A 27134-nucleotide genomic window follows, 5' to 3' on the forward strand; every position below is an offset into this window, starting at 1 on the left:
TAATAACTGTTGTGGTAGTGTGTCTGGTTCAAAACCGCTGTAAGCTTTATTGTATTGACAAGTTTATCAAATTACAGCTTCTTTTGAAGATGACGGGTACTTCACATGATGATTCCATTTCAACCACACAGAGATGGTTGGGATTTTCAAAAGCTACCACATCTCGAGCAGACTATTAGGCTATCAGAAGACTCATTTCATGTCTTGTCCACCTAAATGTTAACACTGAGGTAGCTTACCAAATTACACTGATCCTAAAGCACATGGTCCCTAGCTTATTCTTAATCATACCAACAACCTCATTATGTCAATGTATTCTATAAATATTGTGTAACCAAACTGTACAATGACTTCACAAAATGGTGACCAGCATCTATGAACCAATTCCAGGTCTTTGCACTGCTTACAGGCAGTTTGGAAAAGGAGGGTGGCAGGTAGCTCTGATAATAAAGGATGACATAAGGACAGTAGTGAGAAAGGATCTTGGCTCGGAACATCAGGAAGTAGAATCAGTATGGGTGGAGATAAGAAATAACAAGGGGTAGAAATCACTGGTGTGAGTAGTTTATAGGCCTCCTAACAGTAGCTATTCTGTTGGACAGTGTATTAATTAAGAAATAATAGGAGCTTGTAACAAAGGTAATGCAATATCGGGGACTTTAATCTTCATATAGACTGGGCAAATCAATTGGTAAAGGTAGTCTGGAGGACGAGTTCATGGAATGCATTTGAGACAGGTTCCTAGAACAATATGTCATGGAACCAACCTGGGAACAGGTTATTTTAGATCTTGTATTGTGTAATAAGACAGGATTTATTAGTACTCTCAGCGAAGGATCATCTGGGGAAGAGTGATCATAATATGATAGACTTTCACATTGAGTTTGAGAGTGAAATGCTTAAATTTGAAACGAGGGTCTTAAACTTAAATAAAGCCAATTACATAGGTATGAGGGGCGAGTTGGCTAATGTAGATTGGGAAGTTAGATTAAAAGGTATGATGGTAGATAAGCAGTGGCAAACATTTAAAGAAATATTCCAAAATTCTCAACGAATATACACCCCATCGAGAAATTAAAATGCCATGGGAAAAGTGAGCCATCCTTGGCTAACTAAAAAAGTTAAGGATGGTATCAGATTAAAAGAAGAGGCTTATAATGTGGCGAAGGGGCATAGTCTCAGGATAAGGGGTCGTCCATTTAAGACTGAGATGAGTAATTTCTTCACTCAGAGGGCTGTGAATCTTTGGAATTTTCTACCCCAAAGGGCTGTGGATGCTGAGTCGTCATGTATATTCAAGGCTGAGATAGATTTTTGGACTCATGGGGAATCAAGGGATATGGAGATCGGGCAGGAAAGTGGAGTTGAGGTCGAAGATCAGCTATGATCTTATTGAATGGCGGAACAGGCTCAAAGGGACATATGGCCTATTTCTGCTCCTAATTCTTATGTTCTTAATAGTTTAAGAAGCAGGCCTTCTCAAGCCGAGAAATAGAATTACATATAATTTACACCGCAAAAACAGGCCATTTGGCCCAACTGGTCTGTGCCAGTGTTTATGCTCCACACGAGCCTCCTCCCACCCTACTTCATCTCACCTTATCAGCATATCCTTCTATTCCTTTCTCCCTCAAGTATTCACCTAGCTTCCACTTAAATGCATCTATGCGATTCGCCTCAACTACTCCCTCTGGTAGTGAGTTAGACATTCTCACCATTCTCTGTGTAAAGAAGTTTCTCCTGAATTCCTTATTTGATTTATTAGTGACTATCTTATATTTTTGACCCCTAGTTTTGGACTCCCCCCGCCCCCCCCCCCCCCCCACCTCCCCCCACAAGTGGAAAAATCTTCTCTATGTCTACCCTATCAAACCCCGTCATAATTTTGGAAGAGTTAATGCTAAACATTCTGGGAAGTTAATAGTGAGAGTTCAAAAAATTTTAGTCAGACATAGGCAAGCAATTTAAATGCATTATTTGCATATATCACTCCAAGAACAGAGGGACAGAAATTAGTGTGGGTACACATGTATAGTAAGGTGCAAGGTTAGATTTACCAGGAAGAGAAGCAGATGACAGCAGGAGGAAGAAATACTACAGCTACAGAGGGCGGTTGATCGGCCCAATTCTACTGTGACCAACACAGTTATTCCAGGAGTAATATTGTCAAAGTCATTGCTCATCAGGCATACATTGAAATGGACTTCGAACATACCTGGATAGACTTGTTCAAAGCTGTTAGCTTGTCAGCTATACAAGGAAATCTAGCCATAAAATAATCCTACTGACTTGCATGATACTGGACAATGAAATGTATTAAATAGAGCCCAACTGATGCAATGATGCGGCGTTATGATGCTACACTTAAATTATGTTTGAATTAATATTTGATCAAGTATTTCATGTACTCCTTAATGTTTCATTTTATGGTGGTATTAATCGTGTTATCATAGATCTGTTAATAAAGTGGTTAGTTCACGTGTATATGTAGTCATTTTTTTGACTCTGGCAAAAGAGAGATTGAATTAATTAACTTGGTGATGTGCAGCATTCCAGTAGTGATTAGTTACAAATTTGAACTGGTGAATATTGGACAGTTCAAATTAACTAAACTTCAAAAACCTAATAAACAATAGTCATGGAAGGTAAATCTCAAACCCTATTTTCTGCCGTGGAGTGAAGGGAAGATTCATCATAAACCCTTTCCGCCTTATTCCTTCAACGGTTTACACCTGTTGGTCTCACAGTAAATTGCCCCTTTGAATAGCACTTCCCATTAATAGCCTAGCTCAAGTTAGGAGCTCAAGTGAAATAGCCAAAGGCACTTGCTCCACCAACTAAACTGATTTAAGTTTTTTTTAATAAAAACCCATACCGCAGTATATAGTACTGAACCAAGCCAAACCAGCAGGGTCCCATACTTAATCTCAGTTTACTTCAGCCAGGAGAGTGGTAGGAATACTACAACTGGCCTCTGTGTTCTTGGGCTGCAGATGGAAACAATCAGCCGGGGTTCCCACGCTCTCTAATGACTTCTACTGGAAAGCCTGAGCACTGAGGCAGACAGACCAGGATGCACCCAGATTTTACACTGCTCTGTGCAGAGTTAGCTGATTTCATAATGCCCCTAGATTGAGGAAGGGTGTCAACATTTCCACTCCTTTTCACTATCCAGTTAAACCTGTGAAACCACATACCATGAGTCAGAACCGTCAGTACTGGAGGGGAGAAGACTACTAAGAAAAGAAAATCCCACCTTCTCCTTGCCAGGCCCCTCACTTTCCAGTGTTCATGTTTGCTTGTGCATACTTTGATCAAGGCCATCACACTTCTGTATGAAATGACCTGTTCACTTACTGCTTTCTGAGTTCTTGAAATCTTTGATCTAGATTGTTCTTGCTCCACTTTTCTGAGGCGATGACAACCAAACCTTTTGCTTGTACAACTTCTGACAGACGCACTAGCCAAGCTGGCAGATAAAGAAAGTGGCTTTTAAATCAAATATTAGCAGCACTCAAAACATCCCCATGAACTGTGACAAAGGCTTCTGTTTTGATCTGTGTAACATCAGCAAGGTAATTATTCAGTGACAAAATGAGATTCACATTTAAATGTAAAGAAAGGCAAGAGAATCAAACAATATGGTTTAAAAACTACATAAAAAAGGATTTTTGAAGTCAGCAATAACAGAGGAAAATTTGACGCTCAATTAAATTAATTATTAAAAGACATAGGTGATCTTTCTCCCATCTCTATCTTCCAAACTCTCAACTAAAGCCTTTCTCGCCTCTTTTATTGTTACCACTAAGGTAATTACTGTGACTCTATTGTTCCACCTACACTGCCCCTCTCCCTGGATCCTCACTTCAAACTGTAGAACTCCTTCCTTCTCTCAGTCTTCTCTTCCAACCGGCAGGCTTATAAAACACAAGTCTGGCATTACCTTGATTTATCTCCTTTTTCTTGCCCTTTTCAATCTTAACGTAGTTCTTCAACTGGACTTGTCAAAATCAAAATGAAAAGAGAACTTCAGCAGTCCCTTCAAAAATTTAAAGACAATTATCTTTGTGAAAAAGTCTTTGGCAAACCTTTATTCATTTGTTTACAATAAAGTGACGTAAATCATACCAGAATGCATCAATGTGTCACGCATGCATGTCAGCATCATTCTAAAAGATGACCCACTGTTACTCTGATCCTCACCCTCCTCAAACAAAAAGTTTGCCAACCACTTTTTCATGAAGGAATATAAAGCCATGAATTATATCTTCGGCTTTCACCAGGAATTACATAGAATTTTCAGCACAGAAACAGGCCATTCGGCCCAATTGCTCTGTGCCAGTGTTTATGCTCCACATGAGCCTTCCCCCACCCTACTTTTCTCACCCTATCAGCATATCCTTCTATTCCTTTCTTCCTCATGTACTTATCTAGCTTCCCCTTGAATGCATCTATGCTATTTGCTTTAACTATTCCATGTGGTAGCAAGTTCCACATTCTTACCACTCTTTGGGTAAAGAAGTTTCTCCTGAATTCCCTATTGGATTTATTAATGACTATCTTATGTTTGTGAATCCAAAGGGCTGGAAATTCGGTGCATTTGCGCCTCTCGTTAGCGCCTCCGGGGGGCTCTAATGGGGCGCAAACGACTTTTCGCCTGGGCACGACGCCGCTAACGACTCCCGCTACATTCAGCGGGAATTTAGTGGCGGTGGTAACCGGTAGGGCCCTGCTCTGCTGCGCAGGCAATGACGACATCATCACCGTGCGCAGCGCCCCGTTTTCGCCCCGCCTGCAAAATTGGCCCGCGCCCTCTGACTCTGCGCCGGGTGATGACAGCGACCAATTCAGGGGGTGGGAACGGAGCGGCAGGAGGTTTGTGGGACGGTAAGTAAAGGGGAGGTGGCGGGCAGGGGAAGAAAAATCGGCCGATTTACTGTTGCATCTTTGAACACGGGGTGCGTGCCGCAATCTGGCAGCCCGGCGTTCCTCTTGTGTGCCGGGCTGCTGGCACAGCACCCCATTCCCTGGTAGTCCAGGTACAGCCCCGCAGAGTTGTAGGCTTGGGTCCTCCCCTTTAATGAGGGGAAGAGCCCTTCCATGCGGCAGCGCTACATGGAGCAAGTACATAGTGCTGCAGAACGCACCGCCCCGATATTCGGGGTTAGCGCTCTAAGGAGGAAGTGGAGCGCTTGAATTAGTGCTCCACCTCCCTCTTGGGGTGCTAAAACTGATTGCTGGCGCTATTTTCCACCAGGCGCTAAATTTAGTGCCCAGGTGATGTTAGCAACCCAAAATGGTCGCTAATGAATTTTTCCCACAAGTGGAAACAGCTTCTCTACCTCTACCTTATTTTCATATTTTTAAAGACCTCTATTAGGTTACCCCTCAGACTTCCCTTTGGTAGAGAAAAATTGTGTCATTTAATTTTTTTTTTGTTCATTTCTAGAAGAGCGTAGAAAATAAAAACAAGAAATAGATTCAATCATACATGCAGATATGTACATAACATCTAGGAACCTCATTAGCAAAACTTCCGTAAGCACCAAAAACACACAAACTTGAAAAACAAACTCAAAATATAATCCAAATTAATTAATGTGGAATCAGTGCACACACTCTTAAAGGGGGAAATATTTTGTCCCATAACCCTCCATGACATGAAATGTGATACCTGCACTCTTGCTGGTGCCTACACCAGTCCCCCTGGCTGCTCTGCTACAGAACTGCTGGTCAGGTGCAGTCTGAGAGTAGACATTGTGGGCTGGATTTTTCCAACCTCGGCGGGTCCATGGTGGGCGATGTCCATGGCGTGTAGAGACCTCGCATCTGTCTTGATCCCGGCCTCCAGCAAGATTTTACGTTAATAGGGCTTGTTAAGCCCGCCCTGCGAGGTTCCCGGCCAATTAATAGGAAGCGGGTCTGATTACGTCATTTGATGACGCATCATTAGCCAGTTTCTTTAAAGGGACCATGTCCACATTCATTTTGACAGTTCATTGAGGTGCTGCAAACACTGACAAGCACTGCACAAAGGTGCACGGCTGCACCCAGGCTCTCCCATGACTCCCTCCATATGTTTATGGAGGGAGTCACAGCACACAGGGAGGTTCTCTTCCCTTCCAATAGCGGAAGACACCTCCCCAGGACACCAATGCAGCCTGGTTGCACATTGCACAGGAGGGCACAAACAGGGATGTCATCAGGAGGACCAGACTGCAGTGGCGCAAACCTTTCAATGATCTCAGTAGATCACAAAACGTTACTGCAAAGCCACACTCAACCTCATCCTGCTGTGCCACTCATCACATCCCCATCACTCTGCCTTCCGTACCCTACTCTGCACATCCTTACTCACACCAACTTACCTTACACCTCCACCCATCCCTCTCTATCTACATTATCACTTCCCCATCTCACTAACCACCCCTCACAGTCACCCTCATCCTAGTGCAATCACACCAACTAACAACACACGAGGGTAGGCACTTGGGTTTTTTATGCAATGTTCATGTAAAGTTTCTGTTAATGTGCTGTCAAACATTGAGGGGGAGAAATTCGGTATCACCCCGTTTGGGGCGCGATTATCAGCCGGGCGCAAAGTTTAGCATCTGGCGCTAATTATCGCCTCCGACTGCAAACTTGGCTTCTATCGCACCTGGAGGTGATTGGAGTGCTAAATCAGGTGCTGCACACCTCTCTTAAGGCGCTAACGCCGAGGAGCGAGGCGCTACCTCAGAGCACTGGCGAAGCTCATGTGATATCAGTCAGCAATGGAACACAGACACACTGGCACCGGCCAGTTTTTAAAGGGGAGGGTCGATCTTGCTCTCCATCCACATCCTGCTCATTGCAGCTTTGACTCTCGGCCTGGAGAGACCTGTACATCAATTGTGCTGGAAAGAACAATGGAGAGGCCCAGGGAAGGAGCTCAGAGTGCAGCCCCCATAGTCTCTTCTAAATCAATGCAAGGAAGGTCAAATCAAAATGAACCTGCAAAGTGCTGCTCAGTACCCAAAACTCCTTCACACAGCATTGAATCTCTCCAGAAGTCTCTCTCTCTCAGAATGCGTGGTGCAAAAATGTCACCGACAAAAAAAGGCAGGAAGCGGTCACTTTTAAATAGCACTCCCCCAGTCCCTTCCCGACTGCAAAACACTCCCCTCAACCTGTCGTTGCTAACGGCAGGCGGTAAGGCAGGAGGCACTACTCAATATCTGGTCCGGGGTGCTACATGCTCGACTGACGTCACGATCTGCAGGCATAGTGTCATAGTGAGTTGCAGTGAATGGTGAGACATAACGGTACCCCCTCCAATGGTGATGAGTGTGAAAGGAATGGCTTGGGCATTGTAGGGATGCTTTATGGTGTTAGTGTGGGGTGGTGCCAACCTGGTGCATCATGTGAAGTAAATCTGGACATGGTGAGGTCATCCCTGGCCTCCCGGGCAGCAATGTGCTCGGGTGCTGGTGCAGCTCTGTCCTGTGCAGCATCAGGTGATGGCAAAGAAGATTGGTGCTGTTGTTGGTGCTGCTGGTGTGCCTGATGATGTTGGTGTTGGGGTGATTGTGGTGGGATTTTGAGGAACAAGGTGAGATAGTTTCAAAGGCACATGTACTGATGGAATAGATGGCAGCTGAAGTTGAGATGACAGAAACGATCTGTCAATGCTGAGAGAGGTTGCTCCAAGGAGGTGACACTGGATAGAGTATTGCTCCAATCACTTCAAACCTCCATAAAGCTGAAAAGTGTATTCCAAATCCTGAAGGCTCAAGCTTCTAAGATTGGAAATTGAACAGATGTGAAATGGTAGCTTTTATAGCACTTTTGCAGCTGTCAACTATTCACAGCAATGGAGAGTCATTGAGAACCCGACACACTTACTTGATGAGCTCCCCGAGCGCCGGGAACTTTGTAAAAAACATGGAATAATCATTACAGCCTGGTAAAATGCTGCTTAAACACCTTTAAGCAGCATCTTAAGTATCTCAATTGCCTGACCCGCCGCTTAGTGCTGGGTCTGCAAAGCGCAGGCAGAACAGGCACCTGGGAAACTGACATGGAGGCAGGTTCAGAGAGGGATCCCGACCCGCTGTCATTCTTTTAGATTTAGATAGCGGACCTGCCTCTGAATCCGTCCTCTGAGCGCCGGCAAAATTCTGTGTGCACAATTGGCTCTCCCATGACATTATGGAGTTCTCCTGTGACATCATGATAGGAGTTAGTGGATTGCGAGTGCAATTCCCCATTCACGGTTCATAGGTGGAGAAATTCAACAGGAAGTATCTGCTCCCTGGCTGCCTCATCGGTAAGTGCACAGATATCTCTCATTTATAACCCTTAGAATTACAGGGTAATTCAGTAGAATAAAAGCCTCTCGGCTAAATTCTTAGATTCATGTCATTGTTATAGATATTGTTATAATTTACACTAAATATTAAAAACATTTTGCTTTTTACCAATTAAAGGGACATCACCACCATGAAAAACATTTGACAAATGTATTCTCATTTGTTTAAAACCACATGATGTGATCGAAAATGCAGTAGAATGCAACATCATATTATATGAAAATGACTCATGGCAAAAATGATGCCCAGGTTTACTGGATCGTTTCCCCTCCTTTCCCGCCTTTGGCAAACATCTTTTTGTGAACTGTGAATTTTGCTCATTAAACTTGTAGAATTGTAGGTAGTGATAACTTGGGGAACCATTATGAAGGCACTCTGCACACAAAGACACTGCAACACAGAACAAATATACATAGACTGTAATTGTTTAAAGGGGACGGGAAGTGTAGGGAATGAGCACTGTCCCAAGCAAATGTGCCCTTATTATTACTCATGTAAGAGTTTTATACGCCAGAGTTGGATTCTTGGATAATGCCAATTCATGGTATCGTGGAAGCAGAAACAACCAATGTTTTCAAGGGGAGACTGGATAGGCACTTGAGGGAAATAAACTTGCAGGGCTACGGGGATAGAGCAGGGGAGTGGGACTGACTGAATTGCTCTGCAGTGAGCCGGCGCGGACTCGATGGGCTGAATGGCCTCCTTCTGTGCCATTATGACTCTATGACTCTGGGGGCGATTTTGCCAATGGGGACGCATTGGAGGCGGGACTGCTGCTTGTCGGGTCGTTGTCCCGCCTCCATCGACTTGTGGTCAATCCATGCTATTTTCCTTTGATTGACCTTGTTAAGCCCGCCCAGCGGGCTTAGCAGACCAATTAAGGGGAAGCCAGTTACAGAGAACATCAGCGTATGACATTTCATTTTGACAGCTCTGTGAAGCTGTCAAACACTGACAATCTCTGCAGTTTGATGAGTCCTTGTATTCAAGGCTCATCAAACCTCTTTCTTTAGCAGACATGAGATGGTTGTTACATCGGACAATGCCGGTGAGATGCGAGACTCTCCGCATCCCCAACTTTTGAAGCCTGCAGGAAGAAACAAAGGTAAGTAAACATTTTCTATCACTTTTCATTCACCTCACATACTTACCTCTCCACACTTGCACCCATCACTTACCTCCATAGTGTGGCGGAGCCACTAAAGGACTCAAACCGTTTGTATATAATTCCCTTTAACAACATGTTAGCTACAGCCTGAGTCTGTATCTTTAATTGTACTGTTTACTTGTATAGAGCGTGATCACTTTAACAGCGTGGGTAAACGCGATGACGTCACGCCGTACATCACGTGATCCCCCACTGGCGGGAAGATCGTGATGACATCATGACGTCAACCACGGGGCCAGCCAGCAGTCCTCGTGGAGCCTCCGAACTGAATAGACCTACACTCGATGTTCTCCTGCAGTTACTTGTTTAAACCTGTTAGTTTCCATTAAACTTCATTTTGTTTAAGCGCCTGAGTGGACCTCAGTCTTTGGATAGGAACTAAACATTCCTACATTGGTGACCCCGACTTTTGCGAACGGTTTTCGCAGAAGATAATCAACATGGAAACGAACGCCGTTACCTTGAAGCTACCGCAGTTCTGGGAGCAACAACCAGCCGCGTGGTTCATCCAGGCTGAAGCCCAGTTCGCCATCAGGGACATCGTTGCGGATAGACCCGTTATTATTACGTGGTCGTCGCCCTCGACAGCGCCACAGCCTCGCGGATCGTCAGCCTACTCGGTAGTCCGCCTACTGATCGCAAGTATGACACCTTAAAGGCGCGGTTGCTGCAGGTCTTCGGGCTCACAAAGTCGGAGCGCGCTCGCCGGCTGCTCGCTATGCCCAGCCTCGGGGACTCCAAGCCGTCCGAGCTCATGAGCCAGATGCTCACGCTCCTCGGGTCTGAATCGGAATGCTTCCTCTTCAGGGAGCTATTCCTCAGCCTGCTCCCGGAGCAAGTTCAGGCTGCCCTAGCCAGGTCCGAAGTCACAGACTGCGCGGAGCTTGCTGCCAAAGCGAACAAGATCTTCGCGGCTGCGAGGCGCCCCACCCCCACAGACGCTGCTCCAGCTCCTCAATCAGCGGGGTTGTGCTTTTACCACGTCCGTTTTGGCGCAAAAGCAAGAGGCTGCCGCCCTCCCTGCAGTTTTTCACACAAAAAAAAACATCTACAGACACCCTGGCGAAAGAGGACTGGGTCTAACGAGCGCCCCGCGGCTGCGATGGCCATCGGAGACTCAGGAAAGCTTCTTTTCATCACCGACTCCCTTTCTGGTCGACGTTTCCTTTGCGACACCAGGGCGCAGTGTAGCATCCTACCTGCATCGCATCTCGATATACTAGCTGGGGGACACAGCCCCGCCCTCGCGGCGGTTAATGGCGCGGCCGTTCGTACCTTCGGAAGGCGGCGGGTCCAGGTGTGTTTCGGCGGCCAGCGTTTCCACTGGGAATTCATCACGGCCAAAGTCACGCAGGCCATCCTTGGGGCGGATTTTTTGTGCGCCAACGGCCTCCTGGTCGATGTCAGGCACCGCCAGTTGATCAATGCGGCCATGTTCCACTCCATCCCATGCCACTGCGGTAACGCCGTGCCGCGCACTGTCTTCTGCGCGTTCCCACCTCCAGACAACTTCACTCGGTTCCTCGGAGAGTTCCCAGATCTGACCAGGCCCACTTTCTCCTCCTTGGTTACTAAACATGGTGTGGAACATCACATCACCACCACCGGCCCCCTGGTTTACGCACGGGCCCGACGACTCGAACCTGGCAAGCTCGCGGCTGCGAAAGCAGAGTTCGACACGCTGGAGCGGCTGGGGATTATTCGCCGGTCGAATAGTCCCTGGTCTTCGCCTCTCCACATTGTTCCGAAACCTGGCGGCGGATGGCGGCCATGCGGCGACTACTGACGCCTGAATGACGCCACTACTCCTGACCGGTACCCGATCCCGCATATCCAAGATTTCTCGGCCCATTTGGCGGGAAATACCTTTTTTTCGAAAGTCGACCTCGTCCGTGGTTACCACCAGGTCCCCGTGCACCCGCAAGATGTCCTGAAAACCGCAGTCATCACTCCATTTGGCCTGTTCGAATTTCTGCGGATGCTGTTTGGCTTAAAGAACGCTGCACAGGCTTTCCAGCGCTTAATGGACTCTGTGCTTCGGGACCTAAAATTTCTCTTTGTCTACCTCGACGACATCCTTATCGCCAGCCCTAGCAAAGAGGAGCACTTCCGCCATCTGCGTACCCTCTTCACACGCCTCAGTCAGCACGGTTTGATTATCAACCCAGCCAAGTGCCAGTTCGGCCTGCAGCGGATTGATTTCTTGGGCCACCGCATTACATCAGACGGCGCAATTCCCTTACAGACGAAGGTCGAGGCGGTTACTTCTTTCCCGCGCCCGCAAACCTACAGGAGTTCCTCGGAATGGTAAATTTTTATCATCGGTTCGTCCCTAAAGCGGCTCTACTTATGCAGCCCTTGTACGAGGCCCTCAAGACCAAGTCTGGTAAGGATCCGGTCAGCTGGACACCCGAGATGGACTGGGCGTTCGTCGACACCAAAGGCGCCTTGGCCAACGCAACCATGCTGGCGCACCCACTTCCAGGTGCCACCATTGCCCTTACCACCGACACGTCGGACTACGCAATCAGCGCAGTGCAGGAACAGTGGGTGAATGGGACGTGGCAACCGCTTGCATTTTTCAGCCGTCAACTATGGCGAAACGAAAGAAAGTACAGCACTTTCGACCGGGAGTTGCTGGCCCTTTTTCGAGCCATTCGCCATTTCCGGTTCTTACTAGAGGGACGTCCGTTCACGGCTTACGTGGACCACAAGCCACTAGCGTACGCTATGGCCAAGACCGTCGAACCGTGGTCAGCTCGGCAACAACGTCACCTGACGTTCATTTCTGAATTCACCACGGACATTCAGCATGTGTCCGGCAAAGACAACCTGGTGGCGGACTGTCTCTCCCGCACGACTGTGCACGCAGTCCAGCTCGTAATCGACTATGCCCTCATGGCTACAGATCAAGCCTCGGACCCGGATGTCCAAGCATACAGGACCAGCCCCTCTAGCTTCCAAGCGGCCAACGTCAAATTCCATGCCGCAGGCACCACGCTACTTTGCGACGTCTCCATGGGAGTTCCCCGCCCTATAGTTCCAGTCGCTTGGCGCAGAAAAGTCTTTGACGCCATACAGGGTTTGTCACACCCTGGCATGAGGGCCTCGCAAAGGCTGATGTCGTCAAAATTCGTCTGGAGGGGTATGCACCTGGATGTCCGCAACTGGGCCAACACCTGCGTGGTCTGCCAAAAGGCCAAGGTACAACGCCATGTAAAAGCTCCATTGGCCACCTTCGCTGTTCCGGAGCATCGATTCGACCACGTGAATGTGGACCTCGTGGGGCCGCTTCCACCTTCTCAAGGTTTTACACACATCCTCACAATGGTAGACCGCAACACTATATGGCCAGAGGCAGTTCCTTTGGTTTCTACCACTTCGGCAGATGTGGCCAGAGCTTTTATCTCCTCTTGGGTTGCTCGTTTCGGCGTACCAGCGGACATCTCTTCCGATTGTGGACCGCAGTTTTCCTCTGAGCTCTGGAACGCTGTGGCTCAGGGGCTCGGCACCAAACTACATCGCACCACCGCCTATCATCCACAGACGAACGGCCTGTGCGAGCGATTCCACAGGTCGCTCAAAGCCGCTCTGTGGGCCAGTCTTCAAGGCGCGGGATGGGTGGACAGACTCCCCGGGTCCTTTTGGGTCTTCGTACGGCGCCTAAAGAAGATTTACAATCCTCCTCGGTGGAACTCGTATATAGCCAACCTCTACGAGTACCAGGGGATTTCCTCCCGTCTCCAACAGAGCCATGGTCTGCATCCCAGCAACTCGTCAGCCACCAGGAAGCGGCCAGATGTTTTGCTCCAGTGCCTACGTCGCATCACAGCTTACAGAGCTCCCACGTCCCAACTGAGCTGAAAAGCGCCGAGTACGTGTTTATCCGCCACAACACTCACCGGGACCCACTCAAGCCTCCTTACACTGGTCCCTTCCGCGTCATAGAGCCGGGAGACAAATCCTTTTCGGTCGATATCGGAGGTAAACCGGACCACATATCGGTTGACCGGCTGAAGCCGGCGCACTTAGACCTGGACAGCCCAGTCGAAATCGCTCAACCGCCAAAACGGGGCCGACCGCCCACAGTCACCGTGCCAGCTCCACCACAACCGCCCGACAGCTCAACCACCGGCCATCAGCTTCCGCTTCAGGGTTATAGGAGTCGCTCGGACAGGCTTGTCAGGCCTCCTCGCCGTCTCACTTTTGCTGTTAAAGACAATTCTGGGGGGGCGCATGTGGCGGAGCCACTAAAGGACTCAAACTGTTTGTATATAATTCCCTTTAACAACATGTTAGCTACAGCCTGAGTCTGTATCTTTAATTGTACTGTTTACTTGTATAGAGCGTGATCACTTTAACAGCGTGGGTAAACGTGATGATGTCACGCCGTACATCACGTGATCCCCCACTGGCGGGAAGAACGTGATGACGTCATGACGTCAACCACGGGGCCAGCCAGCAGTCCTCGTGGAGCCTCCGAACTGAATAGACCTACACTCGATGGTCTCCTGCAGTTACTTGTTTAAACCTGTTAGTTTCCATTAAACTTCGTTTTGTTTAAGCGCCTGAATGGACCTCAGTCTTTGGATAGGAACTAGACATTCCTACAACAGTGCACTTTTGCACCCCTCCGACTCCCGCAAACCCACTGCTCGCCTCGGTGACCCTGGCGGGGTTTCCCGACGTCGGGAAGCCAGTGCCTCTGTTAACAGGCAGTTAAGTGGCTGTAATCCCCTTCCTGTCTCGAGGAGACGGGACCCGGCGCGGGTTGGCTACCCGCCTCCTGGGAAGATGGCACGGAGGTGGGTTGGGGGCAGGATGGGCACCTGCCCCCAGATTCTGCCGTTTTCCCAGCAGTCCCGCCTTCATACCCACCTCCCCAGGGCTGGCAAGATTGCGCCCTTTTTGTCTATTATTGGGAAGCAAGTTTGAGGTTTTCATTTCTAACAGGCTGAAATTGCACCAGCAGCCAGCTGTATTTGTTGTTTTTTTTAACTTTCAATCATCGATTGTAGAGCAATCTCATTGCTTTAGGCAGAAAAGTTTAACATTTATTTACCATGACATCACCAAATCAAATGGCAGTGGCAGGGGCCCAAAAATAATTCATTTTTATAGAGTAAATATTTCGGCAACAGGAATAAAAACAAGTAGAATTCATAGAATCATAGAAATTTACAGCACAGAAGGAGGTCATTCAGCCCATCGTGTCTGTGCTGGCTGACAAAGAGCTATCCAGCCTAATCCCACTTTCCACTTGCTCCGTAGCCTTGTAGGTTATGCCACTTCCAAGTGCATATCCAAGTACTTTTTAAATGTGGTGAGCATTTCTGTCTCTACCACCCTTTCAGGCAGTGAGTTCCAGACACCCACCATCCTCTGGATGAAAAAAGCTCACCTCAACTCCCCTCTAATCGTTCTACCAATTACTTTAAATCTATGCCCCCTGGTTATTGACCACTCTGCTAGGGGAAATAGGTCCTTGTTATCCACTCTATCTAGGCCCCACATAATTTTATTCACCTCAATCAAGTCTCCCCTCAGCCTCCTCTGCTCCAAAGCAAACAACCCCAGCCTATCCAATTTTTCTTCATAGTTAAAATTCTCCAGTCCTGGCAACATCCTTGTAAATCTCCTCTGTACCCACTCTAGTGCAATCACATCTTTCCTGCAATGTGGTGACCAGAATTGTACACAGCACTCTAGCTGTGGCCTAAGTAATGTTTTAAACATTTAGGTGCTAAATTCTTGTTTCCTATGCTTTAAATAAATAAATTAATGATTAAATAAATGAACAAATAAATAAATAAATAGATAAATAACTAAACCACAATTTAAAAGGCTTATTTTCCCACTAAAGTAGGTTACATTTTGAAGTCTTTTTAAACAGTACAGCAAAATTTAAAAAGTATTGACTTGTGGAGAAGATGAAAATCTGCTGGAACTTGCAGGGAAGATAAATCTCTGCTGGGACTTGCAGGGAAGGTAAATCTCTGCTGGAACTTGCAGGGAAGATAAATCTCTGTTGCGACTTGCAGGGGAGATAAATCTCTGTTGGGACTTGCAGGGAAGATAAATCTCTGTTGAGACTTGCAGGGAAGATAAATCTCTGTTGGGACTTGCAGGGAAGATAAATCTCTTGGGATTTGCAGGAAAGATAAATCTCTGTTGGGATTTGCAGGGGAGATAAATCTCTGCTGGAACTTGCAGGGATGATAAATCTCTGTTGGGATTTGCAGGGAAGGTAAATCTATGTTGGGATTTGCGGGGAAGAGAAATCTCTGCTGGAACTTGTAGGGATGATAAATCTCTGTTGGGACTTGTGTTGAAGATAAATCTCTGTTCGGATTTGCAGGAAAGATACATCTCTGCTGGAACTTGCAGGAAAGATAAATATCTGTTGGGACTTGCAGGAAAGATGAATCTCTGCTGGGACTTGCAGGGAAGATAAATCTCTGCTGGGACTTGCAGGAAAGATAAATCTCTGCTGGGACTTGCAGGAAAGATAAATCTCAGTTGGGACTTGCAGGAAAGATAAATCTCTGTTTGGATTTGCAGTGAAGATAAATCTCTGCTGGGATTTGCAGTGAAGATAAATCTCTGCTGGGATTTGCAGGGGAGATAAATCTCTGGATCCACAGGAAAGATAAATCTCTGCTGGAACTTGCAGGAAAGATAAATCTCTGTTGGGACTTGCATGAAAGATAAATCTCTGTTTGGATTTGCAGGGAAGATATATCCCTCCCGGGATTTGCAGGAAAGCTACATCTCTGCTGGGATTTGCAGGGAAGATAAATCTCTGCTGGGATTTGCAGGGGAGACAAATATCTGGATTCGCAGGAAAGATAAATCTCTGCTGGAACTTGCAGGAAAGATAAATCTCTGTTGGGACTTGCAGGAAAGATAAATCTCTGCTGGGACTTGCAGTGAAGATAAATCTCTGTTGGGACTTGCAGGAAAGATAAATCTCTGTCTGGATTTGCAGGGGAGATAAATCTCTGTTTGGATTCGCAGGAAAGATAAATCTCTGCTGGAACTTGCAGGAAAGATAAATCTCTGTTGGGACTTGCAGGAAAGATAAATCTCTGTTTGGATTTGCAGGGAAGATAAATCTCTGTTTGGATTTGCAGGAAAGATAAATCTCTGCTGGGACTTGCAGGAAAGATAAATCTCTATTGGAACTTGCAGGGAAGATAAATCCCTGCTGGGATTTGCAGGGGAGATAGACCTCTGCTGAGACTTGCAGGGAAGATAAATCCCTGCTGGGACTTGCAGGGAAGATAGATCTCTGTTGGGACTTGCATGAAAGATAAATCTCTGTTTGGATTTGCAGGGAAGATATATCCCTCCCGGGATTTGCAGGAAAGCTAAATCTCTGCTGGGACTTGCAGGGAAGATAATTCCCTGCTGGGATTTGCAGGGGAGATAGATCTCTGCTGAGACTTGCAGGGAAGATAAATCCCTGCTGGGACTTGCAGGGAAGATAAATTTCTGCTGGGACTTGCAGGGAAGATAAATCTATGCTGGGACTTGCAGGGAAGATAATTCTCTGTTGGGACTTGCAGGGAAGATAATTCTATACTGGGACTTGCAGGAATGATAAATCTCTGCTGGGACTTGCAGGGAAGATAAATCTCTGCTGGAACTTGCAGGAATGATAAATCTCTGCTAGGAATTGCAGGAAAGATAAATCTCTGCTGGGACTTGCAGGAAAGATAAATCTCTGCTGGGACTTGCAGTGAAGATAAATCTCTATTGTGACTTGCAGGAAAGATAAATCTCTGTTTGGATTTGCAGGGAAGATAAATCTCTGCTGGGATTTGCAGGGGAGACAAATATCTGGATTCGCAGGAAAGATAAATCTCTGCTGGAACTTGCAGGAAAGATAAATCTCTGTTGGGACTTGCAGGAAAGATAAATCTCTGCTGGGACTTGCAGTGAAGATAAATCTCTGTTGGGACTTGCAGGAAAGATAAATCTCTGTTTGGATTCGCAGGAAAGATAAATCTCTGCTGGAACTTGCAGGAAAGATAAATCTCTGTTGGGACTTGCAGGAAAGATAAATCTCTGTTTGGATTTGCAGGGAAGATAAATCTCTGTTTGGATTTGCAGGAAAGATAAATCTCTGCTGGGACTTGCAGGAAAGATAAATCTCTATTGGAACTTGCAGGGAAGATAAATCCCTGCTGGGATTTGCAGGGGAGATAGACCTCTGCTGAGACTTGCAGGGAAGATAAATCCCTGCTGGGACTTGCAGGGAAGATAGATCTCTGTTGGGACTTGCAGGAAAGATAAATCTCTGTTGGGATTTGCAGGGAAGATAAATCTCTGCTGAGATTTGCAGGGTAGATAAATCTCTGTTTGGATTCGCAGGAAAGATAAATCTCTGCTGGAACTTGCAGGAAAGATAAATCTCTGTTGGGACTTGCAGGAAACATAAATCTCTGTTTGGATTTGCAGGAGATAAATCTCTGATTGGATTTGCACGAAAGATAAATCTCTGCTGGGACTTGCAGGGAGATAAATTTCTGTTGGGACTTACAGGGAAGAAATATCTCTGCTGGGATTTGCAGGGAAGATAAATCTCTGTTGGGACTTGCAGGGGAGATAAATATCTGCTGGGACTTGCAGGAAAGATAAATCTCTACTGGGTCTTGCAGGAAAGATAAATCTCTGTTGGGACTTGCAGGGAAGATAAATCTCTGCTGGGACTTGCAGGGAAGACAAATCTCTGATTGGATTGGCAGGAAAGATAAATCTCTGCTGGGAATTGCAGGGAAGACAAATCTCTGATTGGATTTGCAGGAAAGATAAATCTCTGCTGGGACTTGCAGGGAATATAATCTCTGTTGGGACTTGCAGGGAAGAAATATCTCTGCTGGGATTTGCAGGGAAGATAAATCTCTGGATTTGCAGGAAAGATAAATCTCTGCTGGGATTTGCGGGGAAGATAATTCTCTGCTGGGACTTGCAGGGGAGATAAATATCTGCTTGGACTAGCAGGGAAGATAAATCCCTGCTGGGACTTGCAGGGAAGATAAATCCCTGCTGGGACTTGCAGGGAAGATAAATCTCTACTGGGATTTTCAGGGAAGATAAATCTCTGTTGGGACTTGCAGGGCAGATAAATCTCTGCTGGGATTTGCAGGGAAGATAAATCTCTGTTGAGACTTGCCGGTAAGACAAATCTCTGTTGGGACTTGCAGGAAAAATAAATCTCTGCTGCGATTTGCAGGGAAGATAAATCTCAGTTGGGATTTGCAGGGGAGATAGATCTCTGCTGGGACTTCCAGGGAAGATAAATCTCTGCTGGGATTTGCAGGGGAGAGAAATCTCTGTTTGAATTTGCAGGAAAGACAAATCTCTGCTGGAAATTGCAGGGAAGATAAATCTCTGCTGGGACTTGCAGGAAAGATAAATCTCTGCTGGGACTTGCAGGGAAGATAAATTTCTGCTGGGTCTTGCAGGAAAGATAAATCTCTGTTTGGATTTGCAGGGAAGATAAGTCCCTGCTGGGATTTGCATGGAAGTTAAATCTCTGCTGGGACTTGCAGGGAAGACAATCTCTGCTGGGATTTGCAGGGGATTTAAATCTCTGGATTTGCAGGAAAGATATATCTCTGCTAGAACTTGCAGGAAAGATAAATCTCTGCTGTGTCTTGCAGGAAAGCTAACCCTCTCCTGGGACTTGCAGGGAAGATAAATCTCTGTTGGGTCTTGCAGGAAAGATCAATCTCTTTTTGGATTTGCAGGGAAGATTAGTCCCTGCTGGAATTTGCAGGGAAGTTAAATCTCTGCTGGGACTTGCAAGGAAGATAAATCTCTGCTGGGACTTGCAGGTAAGATATATCTCTGGGACTTGCAGGGGTGATAAATCTCTGCTGGTACACGCAGGGAAGATAAATCTCTGCTGGGATTTGCAGGGGTGCTAGATCTCTGCTGGGACGTGCAGAGCAGATAAATCTTTGAATTTGCACGAAAGATAAATCTCTGCTGGAACGTGCAGGAAAGAAGAATCTCTGTTGGGACTTGCAGGGAAGATAAATCTCTGCTGGGAGTTGCTGGGAAGATAAATCTCTTTGGATTTGCAGGAAAGGTAAATCTCTGCTGGGATTTGCAGGGAAGATAAAGCTCTGCTGGGATTTGCAGGGAAGATAAATCTCTGTTCGGATTTGCAGGAAAGGTAAATCTCTGCTGGGATCTGCAGGGAAGATAAATCCCTGCTGGGATTTGCAGCGAAGCTAAATCCCTGCTTGGACTTGCAGGGAAGATACATCTCTGCTGGGACTTGCAGGGAAGATACATCTCTGCTGGGACTTGCATGGTAGATACATCTCTGCTGGGACTTGCATGGAACCAAATATCTGTTGGGACTTGCAGGGAAGATAAATCTCTGCTGGGACTTGCAGGGAAGATAAATCTCTGCTGGGACTTGCAGGGAAGATAAATCTCTGCTGGGTCTTGCAGGGAAGATAAATCTCTGCTGGGACTTGTAGGGAAGATAAATCTCTGTTGGGACTTGCAGGGAAAATAAATCTTTGCTGGGACTTGCAGGGAAGATAAATCTCTGCTGGGATTTGCAGGGGAGATAGATCTGTGCTGAGATTTGCAGGGAAGATAAATCCCTGCTGGGACTTGCAGGGGAGATAAATCTCTGCTGAGACATGCAGGGAAGATAAATCCCTGCTGGGACTTGCAGGGAAGATAAATATCTGCTGGGACTTGCAGGGAAGGTAAATCTCTTCTGGGACTTGCAGGGAAGATAAATCTCTGCTAGGACTTGTAGGAAAGATAAATCTCTGCTGTGACTTGCAGGGAAGATAAATCTGTTTGGATTTGTAGGGAAGATAATTCTCTGCTGGGACTTGCAGAGAAGGTAAATCTCTGCTGGGACTTGCAGGGAAGATAAAACTCTTGGGACTTGCACTGGAGATGAATCTCTGTTGGGACTTGCACGGGAGATAAATCTCTGCTGGGACTTGCAGGAAAGATAAATCCCTGCTGGGACTTGCAGGGGAGATAAATCTCTGCTGAGACTTGCAGGGAAGATAAATCTCCGCTGGGACTTGCCGGGAAGGTAAATCTCTGCTGGGACTTGCAGGGAAGTTAAATCTCTACTGTGACTTGCAGGGAAGATAAATCTCTGTTTGGATTTGGCAGGAAAGATAAATCTGCTGGGACTTGCAGGGCAGATAAATCTCTGCTGGGAGTTGCGGAGAAGATAAATCTCTGTTTGGATTTGCAGGGAAGATAAATCTCTGCTGGGACTTGCAGGGAAGATAAATCTCTGTTGGGATTTGCAGGGGAGAAAGATCTCTGCTGGGACTTGGCAGGGAAGGTACATCTCTGCTGGGACTTGCAGGGAAGATAATTATCTGCTGGGACCTGCAGGGAAGATAATTCTCTGCTGGGACTTGCAGGGAAGATAAATCTCTGCTGGATCTTACAGGGAAGATAAATCTCTGCTGGGACTTGCAGGGAAGATAATTCTGCTGGGACTTGCAGGGAAGCTAACTCTCTGTTGGGGCTTGCAGGGAAGATCAATCTCTTGGGATTTGCAGGGAAGATAAATCTCTGTTTAAACTTGCAGTGAAGATAAATCTCTGGATTTGCAGGGAAGATAAATCTCTGTTTAAACTTGCAGGGAAGATAAATCTCTGTTGGGATTTGCAGGCAAGATAGATCTCTACTGGGACTTGTAGGAAAGATAAATCTCTGCTGGGAGTTGCAGGGAAGATAAATCTCTGCTGGGACCTGCAGGGAAGATAAATCTCTCCTGGGACTTGCAGGAAAGATAAATCTCTGCTGAGACGTGCAGGGAAGATAAATCTCTGTTGGCATTTGCAGGGGAGATAGATCTCTGCTGGGACTTGCAGGAAAGATAAATCTCTGCTGAGATGTGCAGGGAAGACAAATCTCTGTTGCGATTTGCAGGGGAGATAGATCTCTGCTGGGACTTGCAGGGAAGATAAATCCCTGCTGAGACTTGAAGGGAAGATAAATCCCTGTACGACTTGCAGGGAAGATAAATCTCCGCTGGGACTTGCAGGGAAGGTAACTCTCTGCTGGGATTTGCAGGGGAGATAGATCTCAGCTGGGATTTGCAGGGAAGATAAATCCCTGCTGGGACTTGCAGGGAAGTTAAATCTCTGGTGCGACTTGCAGGGAAGGCAAGTCTCTGCTGGGACTTGCCGGGCAGATAAATCTCTGCTGTGAGTTGCAGAGAACAAAATCTCTGTTTGGATTTGCAGGGAAGATAAATCTCTGCTGGGACTTGCAGGGAAGATAAATCTCTGCTGGGCCTTGCAGGGAAGAGAAATCTCTGTTTGGATTGAGCAGGAAAGATAAATCTGCTGGGACATGCAGGGAAGTTAAATCTCTGCTGGGACTTGCAGGGAAGATAAATCTCTGTTGGGATTTGCAGGGGCGATAGATCTCTCCTGGGACTTGCAGGGAAGATCAATCTCTTGGGATTTGCAGGGAAGATAAATCTCTGTTTGGACTTGCAGGGAAGATAATTCTCTGCTGGGACTTGCAGGGAAGATAAATACCTGCTGGGAGTTGTAGGGGAGATAAATCTCTGCTGAGACTTGCAGGGAAGCTAAATCTCTGTTGGGGCTTGTAGGGCAGATAAATCTCTACTGGAACTTGCAGGGAAGTTAAATCTCTGCTTGGACTTGCAGGGAAGATAAATCTCTGTTTGGATTTGCAGGGAAGATAATTCTCTGCTGGGACTTGCAGGGAAGGTAAATCTCTGCTGGGACTTGCAGGGAAGATAAATCTCTGCTGCGACTTGCAGGGGAGATAAATCTCTGCTGAGACTTGCAGGGAAGATAAATCCCTGCTGGGACTTGCAGGGAAGATAAATCCCTGTTGGGACTTGCAGGGAAGATAAATCTCTGCTGAGACTTGCAGGGAAGATAAATCCCTGTTCGACTTGCAGGGAAGATAATTCTCCGCTGGGACTTGCAGGGAAGTTAAATCTCTGCTGGGACTTGCAGGGAAGATAAATCTCTGCTGGGATTTGCAGGGAAGATAAATCCCTGCTGGGACTTGCAGGGGAGATCAATCTCTGCTGAGAGTTGCAGGGAAGGCAAGTCTCTGGTGGGACTTGCAGGGCAGATAAATCTCTGCTGGGAGTTGCAGGGAAGATAAATCTCAGTTTGGATTTGCAGGGAAGATAAATCTCTGCTGGGACTTGCAGGGAAGGTAAATCTCTGCTGGGACTTGCAGGGAAGATAAATTTCTGTTGGGGTTTGGCAGGAAAGATAAATCTGCTGGGAGTTGCAGGGAAGATAAATCTCTGCTGGGACTTGCAGGGAAGATAAATCTCTGTTGGGATTTGCAGGGGAGATAGATCTCTCCTGGGACTTGCAGGGAAGATCAACCTCTTCGGATTTGCAGGGAAGAGAAATCTCTGTTTGGATTTGCAGGCAAGATACATCTCTGTTGGGACTTGCGGGGAGATAAATCTCTGCTGGGACTTGCAGGGAAGATAAATCTCTGCTGGGACTTGCAGGGAAGATCAATCTCTGCTGGGACTTGTAGGGGAGATACATCTCTGCTGAGACTTGCAGGGAAGATAAATCACTGCTGGGACTTGCAGGGAAGATAAATCTCTGCTGGGACTTGCAGGGAAGATAAATCTCTGCTGGGACTTGCAGGGAAGATAAATCTCTGCTGGGACTTGCAGGGAAGATCAATCTCTGCTGGGACTTGTAGGGGAGATACATCTCTGCTGAGACTTGCAGGGAAGATAAATCCCTGCTGGGACTTGCAGGGAAGATAAATCTCAGCTGGGACTTGCAGGGAAGATAAATCCCTGCTGGGAGTTGCAGGGAAGATAAATCTCTGCTGGGAGTGGCAGAGAAGTTAAATATCTGCTGGGACTTCCAGGGAAGGTAAATCTCTGCTGGGACTTGCAGGGAAGATAAATCTCTGCTGGGACTTGCAGGGAAGATCAATCTCTGCTGGGACTTGTAGGGGAGGTACATCTCTGCTGAGACTTGCAGGGAAGATAAATCTCTGCTGGGACTTGCAGGGAAGATAAATCTCAGCTGGGACTTGCAGGGAAGATAAATCCCTGCTGGGAGTTGCAGGGAAGATAAATCTCTGCTGGGAGTTGCAGAGAAGTTAAATATCTGCTGGGACTTCCAGGGAAGGTAAATCTCTGCTGAGATTTGCAGGGCAGATAAATCTCTGTTGGGATTTGCAGGGGAGAAAGATCTCTGCTGGGACTTGGCAGGGAAGGTACATCTCTGCTGGGACTTGCAGGGAAGATAATTATCTGCTGGGACCTGCAGGGAAGATAATTCTCTGCTGGGACTTGCAGGGAAGATAAATCTCTGCTGGATCTTACAGGGAAGATAAATCTCTGCTGGGACTTGCAGGGAAGATAATTCTGCTGGGACTTGCAGGGAAGCTAACTCTCTGTTGGGGCTTGCAGGGAAGATCAATCTCTTGGGATTTGCAGGGAAGATAAATCTCTGTTTAAACTTGCAGTGAAGATAAATCTCTGGATTTGCAGGGAAGATAAATCTCTGTTTAAACTTGCAGGGAAGATAAATCTCTGTTGGGATTTGCAGGCAAGATAGATCTCTACTGGGACTTGTAGGAAAGATAAATCTCTGCTGGGAGTTGCAGGGAAGATAAATCTCTCCTGGGACTTGCAGGAAAGATAAATCTCTGCTGAGACGTGCAGGGAAGATAAATCTCTGTTGGCATTTGCAGGGGAGATAGATCTCTGCTGGGACTTGCAGGAAAGATAAATCTCTGCTGAGATGTGCAGGGAAGATAAATCTCTGCTGGGACTTGCAGGGAAGATCAATCTCTGCTGGGACTTGTAGGGGAGATACATCTCTGCTGAGACTTGCAGGGAAGATAAATCACTGCTGGGACTTGCAGGGAAGATAAATCTCTGCTGGGACTTGCAGGGAAGATAAATCTCTGCTGGGACTTGCAGGGAAGATAAATCTCTGCTGGGACTTGCAGGGAAGATCAATCTCTGCTGGGACTTGTAGGGGAGATACATCTCTGCTGAGACTTGCAGGGAAGATAAATCCCTGCTGGGACTTGCAGGGAAGATAAATCTCAGCTGGGACTTGCAGGGAAGATAAATCCCTGCTGGGAGTTGCAGGGAAGATAAATCTCTGCTGGGAGTGGCAGAGAAGTTAAATATCTGCTGGGACTTCCAGGGAAGGTAAATCTCTGCTGGGACTTGCAGGGAAGATAAATCTCTGCTGGGACTTGCAGGGAAGATCAATCTCTGCTGGGACTTGTAGGGGAGGTACATCTCTGCTGAGACTTGCAGGGAAGATAAATCTCTGCTGGGACTTGCAGGGAAGATAAATCTCAGCTGGGACTTGCAGGGAAGATAAATCCCTGCTGGGAGTTGCAGGGAAGATAAATCTCTGCTGGGAGTTGCAGAGAAGTTAAATATCTGCTGGGACTTCCAGGGAAGGTAAATCTCTGCTGAGATTTGCAGGGCAGATAAATCTCTGTTGGGACTTGCAGGGAAGGTAAATCTCTGCTGTAACTTGCAGGGAAGAGAAATCTCTGCTGGGACTTGCAGGGAAGATAAATCTCTGTTTGGATTTGCAGGGAAGATAAATCTCTCCTGGGACTTGCAGGGAAGGTAAATCTCTGCTGGGACTTGCAGGGAAGATAAATCTCTGTTGGGATTTGCAGGGGAGATAGATCTCTGCTGGGACTTGTAGGGAAGATCAATCTGTTGGGATTTGCAGGGAAGATAAATCTGTGTTCGGATTTGCAGGAAAGATACATCTCTGTTGGGACTTGCTGGGGAGATAACTGTCTGCTGGGACTTGCAGGCATGATACATCTCTGCTGGGACTTGCAGGGAAGATAAATCTCTGCTGGGACTTGCAGGGAAGATAAATCTCTGTTTGGATTTGCAGGCAAGATAAATCTCTGCTGGGACTTGCAGGGAAGGTAAATCTCTGCTGGGGCTTGCAGGGAAGATAAATCTCTGGATTTGCAGGGAAGATAAACCTCTGCTGGGACTTGCAGGGAAGATAATTCTCTGCTGGGACTTGCAGGGAAGATAAATCTCTGCTGGGACTTGCAGGGAAGATAAATCTCTGCTGGGACTTGCCGGAAAGATAAATCTCTGGATTTGCAGGAAAGGTAAATCTCTGCTGGGACTTGCAGGGAAGATATATCTCTGGATTTGCAGGAAAGATAAATCTCTGCTGGGACTTGCAGGGAAGATGAAGTTCTGCTGGGACTTGCAGAAAAGATAAATCTCTGTTAGGACTTGCAGGGAAGATAAATCTCTGCTGGGAGTTGCAAGGAAGATAAATCTGTTTGGATTTGCAGGAAAGGTAAATCTCTGCTGGGATTTGCAGGGAAGATAAATCTCTGCTGGGATTTGCGGGGAAGATAAATCTCTGTTCGAATTTGCAGGAAAGGTAAATCTCTGCTGGGATCTGCAGGGATGGTAAATCTCTGCTGGGACTTGCAGGGAAGATAAATCCTTGCTGGGACTTGCAGGGAAGATGAATCCCTGCTTGGACTTGCAGGGAAGATAAATCTCTGCTGCGACTTGCAGGGAAGCTACATCTCTGCTGGGACTTGCAGGGAAGATACATCTCTGCTGGGACTTGCAGGGAAGATAAATCTCTGTTGGGACTTGCAGGGAAGATAAATCTCTGCTGGGACTTGCAGGGAAGATAAATCTCTGTTGGGACTTGCAGGGAAGATAAATCTCTGCTGGGACTTGCAGGGAAGATAAATCTCTGCTGGGACTTGCAGGGAAGATAAATCTCAGCTGGGACTTGCAGGGAAGATAAATCTCTGTTTGGATTCGCAGGAAAGGTAAATCTTTGCTGGGATTTGCAGGGACGATAGATCTCTGTTGGGACTTGCAGGGAAGATAAATCTTTGTTGGGACTTGCAGGGAAGACAAATCTCTGCTGGGATTTTCAGGGAAGATAAATCTTTGGTGTGATTTTCAGTTAAGACAAGCCTAACTCAAAATGGTATTACTGTTTTATGAGAGAGTTGAAGGGAAGATTGACTAGTTCTGTAAAAAGGAAAGAAAACATGAAGTGAAAATGTGTAAACAAATGCCAGAATTCAACACACGCTGTCCTAAAGTATGGAACAAGTAAGAAATCAGCACAAAATCAAAATATTTATAAATCTAATTCGCATATATTGTAAAGTAAAGTCCAAAGATGTGTCCTCTCCATTATTATTCATTACTTTTCATGTGTGTTTCTGACCAATTTTCTTCCTTCCTCTCCTGAAGATGCCAACTCTTACTTCGGTGCTTCCCATATTTAGCCATTCTTCTCGTGTGAGCCCAGACTGTGAAAACTGGCGGTTATTTCACCATCACAGCTGAGCGTTGCCCTATGGCCACCCAACATTCTCATGTGCACACAGGAGTTACACTGAGCCTGGCATCAGGAAAAGGGACCACATCTTGGAAGCTGTTAAAGTCAAGTTAGGGCAGTGGCATCCTGCTCTTTGAGATTAGAGAAGAAGAATAAAAGTATGGACCCAAAAGTACGTGTAGCAGGGTTCAAAACCCAAATTTAAAGTATTGGAGTATGGTGTTTCAATTACAGATATATGTAATATATGAG

The 27134-nt window shown here is 46.6% G+C and overlaps 1 protein-coding gene across 4 annotated transcripts in view; it reads right to left on the reverse strand.

The window, feature by feature from the left end:
- The window catches only part of LOC147121953 (uncharacterized), a 138348-nt gene that overhangs the window by 4264 nt on the left and 106950 nt on the right, over positions 1–27134 (reverse strand). For 2 of the 4 annotated variants that reach the window (XM_085982543.1, XM_085982542.1), the window contains one exon: positions 3358–3469. The exons of 1 other annotated variant lie outside the window; for it this stretch is intronic. In XM_085982543.1, coding sequence (XP_085838669.1) covers positions 3358–3469 — 112 coding nt within the window. Of the gene's footprint in view, positions 1–3357; positions 3470–15337; positions 26567–27134 lie in introns of those variants that run through there. One more of the 4 variants, XM_085982545.1, reaches the window with a different exon arrangement.

Source organism: Somniosus microcephalus, chromosome 3 (assembly GCF_052327205.1).
Source record: "Somniosus microcephalus isolate GS21.2 chromosome 3, FLI_Smic_1.0, whole genome shotgun sequence".
Taxonomy (NCBI): Eukaryota; Metazoa; Chordata; class Chondrichthyes; order Squaliformes; family Somniosidae; genus Somniosus; species Somniosus microcephalus.